Source organism: Ictalurus punctatus, chromosome 24, assembly GCF_001660625.3.
Source record: "Ictalurus punctatus breed USDA103 chromosome 24, Coco_2.0, whole genome shotgun sequence".
Classification (NCBI taxonomy): Eukaryota; Metazoa; Chordata; class Actinopteri; order Siluriformes; family Ictaluridae; genus Ictalurus; species Ictalurus punctatus.
The window spans coordinates 15,266,717-15,281,069 of NC_030439.2; the positions used below are offsets into that span (position 1 = coordinate 15,266,717).

A 14,353-nucleotide genomic window follows, 5' to 3' on the forward strand; every position below is an offset into this window, starting at 1 on the left:
ATTGCTGTGATATAAGAGGAATAAAAACACCAACCCTGGTTCACATTGGGCTGCATCACACCACTCCATCATTGATTACTGTCCTATAACAGCAAGAACCAGTTGTGTTTAATTCCTTATTTGTATTTTTTATATTATAACGAAGATATGCAAATATCTCAACTATGTAACTATGTGGGGGGCACGGTGACTTACACCTCCAGAGTACTCTGGGTACTCCAGTTTCCTCCTCCAGTTCAAAGGCATGTGTTGTAGGCTGAGCAACCATTATAAATTGTCTGTAGTGTGTGAGTGTGTGCGATTGTGCCCTGCGAAGGGTTGGGACTCTGTCCAGGGTGTCCCCTGCTTCGTGCCCAGAGTCCCATAGGATAGGCTCCAGGCTCCCCACGACCCTGTGTAGAATAAGTGGTACAGAAACTTGAGGGATGGATGGATGGAACTATGTCCTTCTTTATTCTTCAAGCCACTCTTCCTTTTACTTTTATGGTATTTTATTGTGAGTACAGGTGTTTTCTCTCACATATTTTACCCTTCAAGCTCTACTTTATGATATTTAAAACCAAGACCAAGTTCCATTAGACAGTCAGAACATATCGCTCACTCAACACCTACAGAAAAAAAAAGATGGAACTTGATTCATATACAGAATGACAGTGCAGTTTGATCATACAAGGAAACAGTCCGTAGTTGGGTTTTAATAAGCCAATATCTCAAACTCAATTATTCCTGAAATTACCTGAATATACCTGAAAGCTTTTATGTTCTAAAGGGCTGACTGTGTTATTAAAAAGAGCCTTATAACCTTTCCGGTATACAATGACCTGTGAATTTATCACATACCATTTAAAAAATTGTGATGGAATTGTTAGATGGCAGCTCTCAACCTTTCCTTGAATCTTTTTTTTACAGGTATTATAAACTCACACCCATTGTGTGAATACAGATGGCTAAAGGACACGGGCAGGAGTTCTGTGACACCTATGACACACACCCACACAGCTCTTAAATGCAGGCTATATGATGACAATGCATCAAGGGTCGATCTGGTTACAGATCAAATGACTTTTCTGATATGATAACTATGACAGCTCAGCAGAGATGTCCTGCTTATGTTTAAAAGCAAGGTGGGAGGTGGGGGAGGGGGGGTAAAACAGCATCAGCAAAGGTCATTTGGACGGACAAATCTGAGATTCTCGCTGATGTGAGGACAACGAATCAGCGTCAGCTCTGTGCAAGTGCGTTTCATATGGCTGTAAATATCCCCCAAAAAAACTATCAAAAAGCAAGTGTTTTACAGCATATCATGATGATATAGCCAGGAACACTCTGATCCTGGATCAGCCCTTTCGGTTCGAGCTCTCTGATATGTGTAGGCTCAGGAGGGTGAGTCAGCGCAGGAAGTGATCTCCATCCTCTGCCTGCTGTGTGGCCAAGAGTGACGACTGTACACAAAGACAGGCTTTGTGTAGGGGCTCCCTTTCTCCTTTTCTCCCCTTGCGCTTTCTTTTCTCTTTTTCTCAGCGCTAATCTGATGTTAATAAGGAGCTCGGCACAGCCGGTGGACATGGGAGGTGCCAAACAGCCTGTGATGTCATCTCCATCGGAGCTGACCAGCAACTTTGCAGTTTTACATCAACAAATACTATTACAATAAAAACCATTAAAAATGTGCTATTATAACGATTTAGTGGTTTCACGTGCATTCATTCTTCATTTCATTTCCTGTGTGTGTGTGTGTGTGTGTGTGATTCCTTACCCTAGTAAAATTCCCTTCAAAACTGTGTATGTCCAGCTGAGGCTTCTGAGCGTATACATATGCACTGATGGAGAACAAATCCTGGAAGAAGAAGAAGAAAAACAAACATAATGGAAAATGAACTAAACATAAAACTTTCTCAGCGGAATTATTTCATTAGTTGCTCACTTGCTCTAAACACTTAAGCCAGGATTACACCATGGTACCTAATGTAGACATTCACACACAAGCAGCATTACTGTTCAAAGCCAATAAAAAAATCTAGTGACGGCCAATCTGACGAATCTTATAGTCAAATATGTGAAAACATGCAAAAACAGTGTGAAATTAGTGCATTCGAACCATTTCAATATTGTCAATATATGTATATTATTGATTTTATAGTGTTATATATAGAGCAAACAATATCAGTAAAGCTGTTTCACATTCATTTTTATTTATTTAGCCACTTTAATGTTTTGTTTTTTTTAGTTGTGACCATTATTTAGCGAGACTTCATTTTTTAGGGGAGCCAGAACAAAACTCCACCATCTTACATATTTAATCCAAATTCCATTTGGCGTCCTGTTTACTACATACACTCATGCTGCATTAAATTCGCCTACTAGTGTGTCCCAAATCGTAGTATGTTGAAATGAGTATCCCAAAGGCACCCGTGTGGATCCATGGACACTTTTTCAGTGTCCCTGGTCTTTTTCAAATCTTCAACCTGATTTGATGAGCCTGTGGCTGCTGTAACCTCAGATTCTTGTTCCTGGCTGACATGAGTGGAACTCCATGTGCATACACTGCGCTGGCTGGATAACTGCATGAATGAGCAGGTGAACAGGTGTGGCCGGTGAGTCTACATTCACTATTTACAGTAATAACAGTGTCATGCAGTGGCAAATACATAATTCACTTAAAAAAAAAAAAAAAAAAAAAAAAAAATTCCAATAACTACTTGACAGAAGTTAATTATTTACATGTGATATCACTTTTGGGAAATGTTATGTTTGCTTTTATAATAACTTGGAAAACTCAATAAAGGTAGAACACAGGGTTTTAAACCCATTTTATTTTGCATTCGAATAAGTAGACACTCTGTAAATTCAAGTAGTATTTGGACAGTGGCCTAATCGACAATGGCCTAATCGACATTGTAGAATGCAGAGTTCCCTTTTCCAAGGTTAAAAAAAGGTTTGAAAAGGAACTAATTTTTTTTAGTGGCCATCAATAAACCTACAGATTAAAAGAAAAACCAAAATAAACTGTCTTAGTAAGGTGTTGGGCCACCACAAGCGATCGAAACAGCTTCGATGGCATTATTTCTACAGTACGTGTGAGGAAACAGTATTTTCTTAAATCTTTAATTAAGAACTTAATAAATAATTTCTTCAATATTCTGAGTAGTCAAAGTAATTCATTAACAGTGCATCAAGGAGTCAAAATGTACTCACCAAAGGTTATTTAACTATTTAAACAAACTGCTTACTTTACACAAAATAATCCACTTTTAATAATAAAAAAAATTTTAAACCTAACCCATGCATTTATCCCATGAGTTTAAATGCAGGAAAACATTTCCAGCTTGAGAATATTTAAATGTCAAGGCCACAGGAAACCCTATCCAGCCGCCCCAACTCCCTCAGCGCACCAATCATTTGATGGCTTGCTGAAATTTTAATTCTGTGATCGCATTAAGTGGTTTTGGAAAGACAAATACAAATCTGAACTGGTGGATGGGTGTCATCTCAAACCCGGATGGCACTGAGGAGACAGATTCGGCCTGTGTCTTTGGCTCAAGTTACGGGCTCGTGTGTAACAAATGCTCCGGCTGGCGAATCAGATTTACGACCATATCAAACATGAGCCTCGGATGGAGGGGAACATCTGATGGAGGAAAAGCGTGCGGGATGGTGATAGAGTTACCGCTCAAAGCAACAGCTCTGGTTCTACTGCTGTGATTCGCTGATGACTGATGGGTAATTTTCAGTGCCCTCAAAAAAAAAAATCAGTGTGCAGTAACATATTGATTTTTTGACCTCTTATTATATGTGTGTGTTTTTATATATATATATATATATATATATAAATAAAATATAGATATAGATAGATACACACACACACGTCTCTCTTTTTTAACATATCTAAATCACGTACATAAAGCTCTAGCATTGTAACATTGTTGAAGATTATAAGTGCACAATGTGAAATGAGCAATTTAATTGATTTGACCTCATCTTCTGAGGTAAAAATCACTCACAGCAGCTTCTCAGCTATTCCTGACTTGAATGATCACTGTTTGGTCTTACATCGGTGCCAAAATAATCACTGGATCCAGAAGTGATTTTTGTTCTGTTGGCCAAATCTCACATTTTTATGAATATTAAAAAAATCGTACCTCTGTCTGTGGCCACCTCCATTTATTCTGTTTACAAACTGAATCCTATGAAAGCGTATGTCTTTTCTTTTCTTTTTTTGACTGACCACTTCTGCGGTATTGTTTCTTAAACATATCTACCTAAAGTCATCTTTGCCTAGAAAACCTAGAAGGAAAACCTAGAATGTTGATTAAGGCTGTTTGCCAGAATGAAGTCACATCTGACAAGATAACCCAGGCTGTCTCACAGGACAGTTTCTTTCTAGAAGCTATTGCTTAGGGCCCACAGACCACCAGGGGGTAATGTGATTTTTAAAACGGATATTCAAAAATGGTGAAAAGGATTGCATCAGGCTGTGCATAGGGCCCCTTGTACAGTGAAAAGAATAGAAACTACAATGTACGTAACTAAATTGGGTAACTAATGTACCTAACGTCAGAAGATTGTGAAGAAGCAGAGATCATAAAAAGGTCCATATCTATCTGAGGTGGAAAAACGCAAAAAGAAAAAAAGCTGAAGTAGAGAAACGGACCCAAAACACTGTTAAGAAATAAAGACTAATTTACTGGATTCACTCGTTCTGTCTGCTTTCTTGCTATCGCTTATTCATGTAATCGAAAGGGAAAAGTAATTAGCTAGCTCGTATCTGGAGTAAAGATACTAGTAAGTGTTAGGCTGACATGATAAGTTGCTAGCTTGTTACTACTATATGTATCATTTAGTTTTTAAATAGTTTCTTTGTAATATTTACTTTTCTTTACCTTAAATATATTATATATATATATATATATATATATATATATATATATATATATATATATATATATATATATATATATATAAATAATTTAAATTTGTATTAATTAATTTGATTTGTGTAATTTATTCTATAATTTGTAATATAATTTAATACCTTGTGTGTATAGTTCTTTATCAGTGTTTATTTTACCGTTCATTAAATTGTTTTTCCTTCATGCAAGGTAATGACATTAATTCTGTTCATTTTTAGCATATCAAATATTATGTAGGTAGGTGGGGGCCCCCAAATGTTCTGAAATGTCCCTTCTGCCTCACATACTGTGTGATAAAGACACACTTACCCCCAGTGCAGGTAGTCTCTGAGTGCAGGCAACAGCGACCTTCAGTTTCCAGTCTGTTTCTCCATCGAGCTGGTCTGTTCGGATAAAGCACGCTCCTGGGAAACATAAACGCATTCACCGATTTAATCATTCTCTACTCGTTTTTCAGTTCAGAGTATCAGTACGGGCACTAAAGCGTCAGGAGAAGTGATGAAGGTTTTAAACAAGCGGATCAAGTTTTGATCTATAGAGAGTTTTACACCTATCTGTCCTTTACTGTACTGACAAATGAAAAACTCCTGATGATGCTGAAGGGTGGATGATGGACAAGGGACATCCATTAAGGAATAACCTCCAGCCTAAGCAAGTGATCAATAACAATAATTTTTTTTAGTTAGTTAGTGAAGTAAACACTGCTTTTAGCACAAGCTGACTAACAGAAATGGCAGTAAATGTGAATGGCCTAAACTCATGAAGATCATAAATCATATCAGGTTATACAGAGGGGACGAGTGGGTTCATTTAAATATCTGACACTCACATGAGGACACACTGCAGCCATATTGGCACATGGAAGATTGATGGAAAAAGCTATAATCCCTTAGTTTCCATTACTCTACCCTGATGTTTCAAGCATTTAGCCGACGGTTTGCATTTGAGTCACGTTTAATCCAGTTACTGACTTTCAAAGCATGACTGTAATAAAAGCATGCTAACTCCAGTGAGTCCGCACTGACCTGTGAACTGATTCTGACCTAGAATGAGACTACAGAAGACATTTAAAATGCATACAGATTTTACAACAAAGTTGCATAAATGTCTAAAGACGGCCACTGATAAAAAAGCTACGGTGGTAAAGATCATTTAAAAGGATCTAATGACCCCCTAAAGCTTATTCTGCCACAGTAAGCCCTTTATCTTATACAAAATCGTAATTCGTCAGTGTAGAAAAGAAAAGAAAAACAACTTACCAGACTTTTCTGTAGTTCTTAGAAAGATCAGATCAGCTGGAACTCTCTGATTCTGCATAACAAGGTCACAAGATACAGCACATTAGTCCAAGCAAACTCGCATTAAAATAGCAGAAAATCAAATCAAATAAAAATTTAATTCAATGAATTAAATGACATTTAATTAAGTAATTAATTAATAATCAAATAAATAAACAAACTAATAAAATAAGTTTCAGATAGATAGACAGATAAAAATAAATAACTAATAAATAGAAAATAAAAAATAACTAAGTAACTAACTAACTCAATAAATAAATGGGGGTGGGGGTTAACATGATTTTGGCCACAGTCCCTAATCTGAGCGAAAGGCGCCTCTGATTAATATTCTGTGGCATTGATGACCAATTGCATCCACAGATTTCTATTGCTTACTTCTTTCTCCCTCTGCCTAGTTTTCTTCCTTTTTATATTACTTTTTTCAGGTTCTCTCTCATACTCTGTTTCAATTTTATTTTCACTTTCTTATTTTCTTTCAATATCTTTCTCTGACTCCTTCTTCATTTTTTCCTTCCCTCCCTCCCTTTTAATCGTTTGTTCTTAGTCTCTGTCTTTTTTCTTTGTCGTGCCTACCCCCCCCCACCCCCCAATTCCATTCTTTTATTTCCTCCCGCTTTCTGCATTTCTCATTCCCCTTCTCTCTTTTTCCTCCCTATCTTTTTCTTTTTCCATTCTTCCTTCCTTTCTGGGGTTCTTTCTTTCTCTCTTGCTCTTCGTTTCAATTTTTTTGCTCTTAACATCTCCCATCTTTTACGCTCTAAAAGTATCTCTTTATTAAATTATATTGTCTTTTTTTGAACGGTCCCGTATTGTTTTCTTTCGCCGATTCTTTTTTTATTTCCTTCCTTCCTTTCATTGCTCCATCAATTTCAGCTCCTTGCAAGCATGGTGTTTTTGCTTCAGGAAACGCAAATCAAGCGACGGCGACATTGGCCAGAATTTGAACTCTGTGCTGTGAATGTCTTGTGTATGATCTTCTAGAAGCTGTGGTTTTCTGGCACACATATGCCTATATGAAGCTGTCAGGCTACAGGCGCGAGCTCACAGCGCAGTAACTTTACTCTCACTATAGCATAGGCTCTGAATAATTGAGCAAGGTCACATGTGACACAAGCAATTACAGAGAGCCGACCACAAGCTGCGAGAAACATGATGCACAATAAAAAAAAAAAAAAGTATGACAGGATTTCATGGGACAGATCACACAGACGCTTAAGTCCTGTACTGACGGAACAAAAGGGGAAAATGAGACGGAGAAAGAAGAGGATTAAAAACCTTTTCAATGATGATGAGGTCTCCAACTTGTATGTCTGAGCTCTTCACTTGGACTTTCCCTGAGAAGGAGAATCATAAAAAGCCGATGACCTAACAAAACGAGCAAAAATATTCGACCAGATGCTATACAAGGAATAAAAATCCACAGGGAAAATAACCGGTCCAAGTTCACTGTTTTCCAATAACAGCTCGAGGGCTTTTATTCCTCTTATCAGAGCAATTAGTCAACAATTAACATTTGTTATTAATGAAAGAAAAACAAGCCATACTGATTATCTGTTTATAGCTTATCTGTTTGTAAACAAAATTCTAATTCAACATGGTGGGTTCTCGATACGATATATTTTGGATACAACAAAAAATAATCGGTGCCTGAATACGTGCCTTAGATTTCCATTTTCAGTAGATTAAAATGTTCAGTGTTATCAGATTTCAGTGTTATCAGTGATCCATTCAGACTCGTTACAGAATAGAATGAAATTATAACATAACATTCTTATTTAACATTCTGCCGTTACCTGTTAGCTAGCTCTGTGTAGCCCGGGACATGTTGCTGAATCCTGTGTTCTCAACGAAACGGAGTAGTCTCACATGTGCAGCTATGACACTTTATTATGTCTGCTGAATGTATTGTTCAGTCCTTACAGGATTTCATGGAGGTTTTTCTTTTTTTTGTGATTGTTGCGGCCAAAAATGTTCGGTTTTGCTGGGCCTTTTTTCCAAAATTTTCAATGCGACTTTTTTTGTGCTTTTCTTGCGGAAAACTACTTGAATTGACGAAACTTGTTTAGTACGTTTTCTTTTGTTCTGCTTTCGCAGTGATGTTTGCTGGTAAACGAGACCTTTTAGCTGTAGTCATGTTTGACTCACGCAATCGAAGAGGGCTTTGACTGAATGCACGTTGTGATGATGTCAAGTGACGCATTTTGGCCCAAATCTGCAGAAAATCTGCAGTAATTTTGAAGAATTGCAAGCGCTTCTGAATACTGCAGAGTTTGCTTGATTTAGTATTCAAAATCCTGGAGAGACTGATTGTTCTTTACACAAAAGTTTTAAATCAAAAGCCTTGCATTGAACGATATATGTAATATTGTTATACCACTAGCTCGTTCGTTTGATCACTTATGCTTTAACCACTATGAACAACTCTTCCCTCACCGGCCTCCCTTTTTATCCCCTCTCTGGTGAAAAAATGTCATGTTACTGAGAAACTGGAATGCACAAGCACCTCTGTCCTGAACACTTTGACGTGTCAGGGGGGAAAAAAAAACAACAACTTTACATCTGTCTAGGGCAAAGTGACGCTGACGTTGGAGACTCCTTCAAAAATCAAAATAAATATGTATCTCCTCCCAAAAACCTTCACGTATCAATGATCAATGTATAAACGTACATGAACAATGTATAAATCCATTTATGTGGTTACCTTGGAAACAAGAATCAATTAGAACGAGCACATTGATATTAACCTTGCGGCTGGAACTACTGTCAGAGCTGCTGTTACAGAAAATTAATCAACCTCTTCTGACCAATCACAGTAGAGTATCGCTGTACAATGTGCTTTTCTGGGACATAATAAAGGCTGTGCTATTCTGTTAAACAGAATAAAACTGTTCATATAAAAATGTCATCTGTAAATCTTTGGCTCAGATCATCACTGGCTCAGACCAAAACAATAATTAGCTAGTATGGAAGCAGTAATGTTCACGGGTCACCTCGGACTGTGAGCTTGCTGTACATCTGAGAATTCATCTCTTTGTCCCTCCTGTAGCGGCGGACCTCGTCAACGGCCTCTCTCACCATGGTGACGGCCAACACAAAAGCCTGATTGACAGGAAGAACAATGAAACTCGTCGGAAGCTGAAACAATGGCTTTACAGACAGCTTGTTAGATCATTCGTACAACGTTCCGTTATGGACTCGCTCGGGGATCTGTTGCGATCGGTTGAACTCACCAGCGGCGCCCAGTAGGTGTAGAGATAGCCGATTTTCAGGGATGGCACAAACTGTGAGCAAGCCACCACCAAGAAATACAAGTTGAGGAAAAACTTGAATTGCTGGTATAAAACCTAAAATAAAAGAAGAGACAAGAATAACGCTGATAACGTCTCGTTCATTCATTAAACAACAACAACAACAACCGTTTCTGTTAAACAATTTTTTGTCAGGGTAACATTAACGTTCTCCGTTCACTCAATGTTCTGATAGATCATGTTCTCCCTGTTCACTGGATGATCAGATAGAGTTGGCGACCTAGCGACACTTCAGACGAACAGCTCGTTTCCTCATGCAAAATTCATAGGACAAGCTGAAAATGAAGTTGCCAGCCACACTTGAATAAGACATCAGCCAGCAGCCATAACACAGCGGATCGGCTGCATGCGTGAACGGAAAAAGGTACGTCAGAATTCTGCTGCCTCTTCAGCTGCTCTTTAACCTGATTACTGAGGGAAAGCTGTTCTGAGAACGATGGGTAGGGATTTCACTTACCATAAAAAAAGCACAAAAAAAACCATAATATAGTCTTTCAGCTGCTTCGCCAAATTCCATGTGTTTCTTCGCTTTGTTTGAAATGAACGCCGGCTTCAGAGCATCAATTATATGTTTGTTGTCAACTGCTTTGAATGCGAAGTATTTCCATATTTAACTCTTACCACTTTTCCCTCTCAAAGAGACAGGGCGGAGCTAAACTTGACGCCGTCTTCTGTAGTTTTTCCCGTGTGCTTGTCGGCATTCTTCTTCTTCTTCTTCTTTACCAGTTGTGGACTGACGAAAACACTTACATGTATTTGTTGCCCCCATCAGTTCTGGATGAATTGCAACCTCGGTAGCTTCATTACCAACATTACCCACGCTACTGCAGAAAAACAAGTACCATCACGTTTTAAGAATGTTGGTACCGACTTGGTGCTGAAGTATCGGTTCTCGTAGCATCCCTGTCCAGGAGTATTTTTTCTGTCTTTTCATCGAAAACAACTTAATGATATATTGTCGAGGGAGCAAAAATCCATCCATCCATCCATCCGTTTGTTTTTCCGTAACGCTGAACCTATTTAGGGCCACGGGGGATCCAGGGGCCGCGGGGGAAACCCTGGAGCCGACCCATCGCAGGGCACAATCGCACACACATTCATACACTACAGCCTACAGCGCATGTCTTTGGACTGGGGGAGGAAATCAGAGTACCTAGAGAACATGCAAACTCGCTGCTCCCGGATAATAATCCTAAACTCATTCATTTCATTTAATCTGTATTAACGCACCAAAATAGCTAACTAGAACGCCAAACATTATTACAGTACCGTACTTTCGCGTCCACGTTTTTAGTCTAGTTAATTCAAATGTGTTTGGAAAGCACATCAGAGCCGATGGGTTTATCATACGTCCAGCCTTGATGATGCCAGAACTAAAACGCATCCTGGATATCTGGTGTTAAATAATAAATAACCCATACCATGTATTAATAACTGCTTTGTGTTCCGTGTGTGTTCTACACTTACCCCAGGCACGAAGGTGAGGATGTTGTATTTCTGGTTTTTGATGGCGTTTTTGGGGTACTTCTCTTCACATTTTTCAGGGTGTCCCAGCCAGACGGTTCGAGCCTTCAGCTCCTTCTTCCTCCGGCACACGTGAGCCAGATACTCGCAGCAGCTGAGGCCAGGAAGTGATTGACATTTTACAACAAGAAAAGGGTGTGCTGTGGCTTTAAATATTCATCAGCAAACAGTAAAAATCAGTAATAATAAGAGAAAACTAAAAATGTATCATACACACCTAAACCCTGTGTGTTTTCATTATAACTGGATTGCTAATCAAAGTCTCTTTAAAATGAAGTCTCAGATAGTGCGTCAGATAATTTGATGTCAAAGAAATTTCATTTTTGCAACCGGAAACGTTTACAATAAAGAGACTTGACTGTTGTTTTCTTTGTAAGGATTGATTTTATTATATTTATACCTTTCCATTTTATTATATTCACCACTTATTTTTGTGTAACAACGTCGAACTGTGAAGTGCTTCATTAAAAAAAAAAAACGACTTAAATCTTAATAGTTTTTAAAGCAAATCAGAATATCAGATGGGCATCGATATCAGCTGATACTCAGTATCGGTATTACGAATCAGTATTCATAATCAAGGTGCTTATTTTATTATTTATTAAGTTCGATTTTATTTCCATAATTCATTTATTTATTAGTACGATCGCTGTTATTCACATTTGTTTTATTTTTTTCCCCAATAATCAAGCATACCTTTCAAGCATGAATACTGACTTTGATTTGTTTTATATATGTGTTTAAGATATGTTTTATAACATTAGCGTTAAGGTTAAAATAACAAGCATGTACAAGCATGCAGATGAACAGCTGAGACCACAAGACAAGCGCAGAAATCTAAGCGACCGGATCCCTGCACCTGCTTCCGCTTCTACTCCCTCCGAACCACTCTCTAATGGCAAGCGCGTGCTTGCACCAAACTCTCACTCCCCACTTTGAAGGTCATACAGCAAGCTTGTTGACTTTTCTATCCGTTTTACATTCCACCTGAAGTCTACACACATCACGCTGATGGACAGGATAGCCGGGCCGCTGGTGAGTTTACACAGTCATGCTGATTGGTTTGGTTGGCATTAACATGGATTACATAAACCTGGAAAAAAAATACAATAATATTTGTGCTGGCCTATCTGCCCTCTGTGCGCAAGTTGCCAGCACCCTGATTCATAAGAGAGATTATTTGCTCAAATAAACGTTGTTTAAATAATTGGCACGTTTGAATAAGCAGAATCACTCTGCTTGAATTATTTGTTCGTTTCATAATCCGCTGCCTAAGCACACTGAAAATTACTGGCAAGCACCAAACTGGTCAGCTGTGTGAAATCCGATTTGTTCATTAGGAAAACAAAATCAATATGCAGCTTACAAGTGAGATGCATCACCGATAAACAAATGACAACGGAAACTAGAGTCGATCAAGCAAGCAAGCAGTCACTTTATATACATAACACTGCGATGAGAGGTTAAAGTTAGTAATATTTCAATATTAAGTGAGACGGTGCTCGGCTCTCGATGAGCTCAGATCTTTCCCTGCTGTGATGCAGACCGAGTAAGCACTGCTTTTGACCTAAAATTCAGTCACGCTATTTAACCCAGGTCTTTTTTGACTGATGATGTGCAACTAGGACTCAAATGTGTAACCAACTGTGTGTGTGCGTGTGTGTTTCATGCACAGTTACCTGAGCATAGAGAGATTCAAAGCCAACCTCCCTCTTTAACACACACTGATACACAGATAGGTGAACACATTCAGCAGGGGTATTCAACTAAAACGTGTCAAAGTCCAGTTTCATAAAGTTTCTTGCTTACAACGGTTCCGATAAGCAACTAACATAACTGAATTTTTTAACTAGTATTTGATCATTTGTTTTTTTTAGTTTGTTGTTGTTTTGCTTTTGTTCTTTTTTTTTATTGTAATAATATAAGATGCACTGTTTTTTTTAGGGTGACTTTTTAACATTCTGTCAAGGGTCCACAGATGAAAAACAGCCATTTGGCTAATTCTGGCACATTTAGTTATTTTCATTAATGTGCACTGCCTGTACATAAATAATTAAACAAACAAAAACATTTATGTTTTTCGGCATTTGGTAGACGCCCTTATACAGAGCGACTTACATTTTTCTCATTTATGCAACTGAGCATAAAGTTGAGGGTTAAGGGCCTTGCTCAAGGGCTCATCAGTGGAAGCTAGGCAGTGTTGGGATTTGAACTTACGACCTCCTGTTCAGTAGTTCAACGTCTAATCATTGACCTTATTCTGAAGACAATATTGTGATTAAGGTGTTTACATGAGTTGCTTTTAGGATATTCCTTTCATGTTCAGGTTTTACATGTTATAGAACATAGATGGATTAACGGCACACGTCATTACGTTACCACGTCACATCATCCCCTCCAGAATTTCACGTATCGACATACAGTTCTTCTTCATTATGGTACCGTATACATTTTTCATTTTTAATTTTACAAATGCTTAAATTCAAGTGCAGTTAATTATTTGTCGTGCTGCACATGCAAACGTGCAAATAGATGACTGCTTGAATCCATGGGCTGCATCTGAAACCGCGTACTTGCCTACTATATAGTAGCTGAAATACATGCATTTCACCTAGTATATAGTAGGTAAGTACGCGGTTTCGGACGCAGCCGTGCTCTCTTGTTTGCCGTCAAACGGTTGAGTGCTGCCGTGTGTGTACGTGTCCTGTCGCAAAATGCGGTGAACACTTCCACACGATGTTAATAGTGTGATTAAGGTGTGTAGATGTCTGCAATGCACTTTGATAATGCGACTGAAACAGGAATACTCCACATTTCTTAATTCGATTTGTGTTCACTTCGAGTACGACTTTAATCGGATTAAGGTCATCAATAATCGCTGTTTACCTGCTAGTTTCTTAATCAGAGTATCGTCTTAATCTGGTTAATATCAGATTATTGTTGTCCATGTAAACGTACTAATTGATCTTTTAATGCTTAACCACTAGTGATTGGTTCATGCGTGTAAATAAGACATTAATTCAAAGTGTCTATGTTTTGTTTCGCACCAGCACTTCACATGAAGTGGAGAACAAACGCATACTTCTCTATACAATCAACCTTAAACATTCTGGAGTAAATGAAATAGAAAAGAAACCTGAGGAAAAACTCATTCCTGTATTGATGACCTGCCTTCAGGTTAATCACTTACATAAACTGAACTACGACCTGTTGTTTGTTTGTTTTTTAATCATTTCTGCTACAGAATTTTTTTAAGTGTCCGATTCAATCTGCAGAAGTACTTCTCTGAGGCTAAGTCCACATTAACCCGGGT

The 14,353-nt window shown here is 38.3% G+C and overlaps 1 protein-coding gene across 1 annotated transcript in view; it reads right to left on the minus strand.

The window, feature by feature from the left end:
- The window catches only part of atp9b (ATPase phospholipid transporting 9B), a 51,115-nt gene that overhangs the window by 32,409 nt on the left and 4,353 nt on the right, over positions 1–14,353 (minus strand). The window contains exons 3-9 of the mRNA XM_017454839.3: positions 10,984–11,134; positions 9,439–9,552; positions 9,199–9,307; positions 7,484–7,542; positions 6,170–6,221; positions 5,220–5,314; positions 1,757–1,837 (exon numbers count right to left, since the gene is read on the minus strand). Coding sequence (XP_017310328.1) covers positions 1,757–1,837; positions 5,220–5,314; positions 6,170–6,221; positions 7,484–7,542; positions 9,199–9,307; positions 9,439–9,552; positions 10,984–11,134 — 661 coding nt within the window. The remainder of the gene's footprint in view (positions 1–1,756; positions 1,838–5,219; positions 5,315–6,169; positions 6,222–7,483; positions 7,543–9,198; positions 9,308–9,438; positions 9,553–10,983; positions 11,135–14,353) is intronic.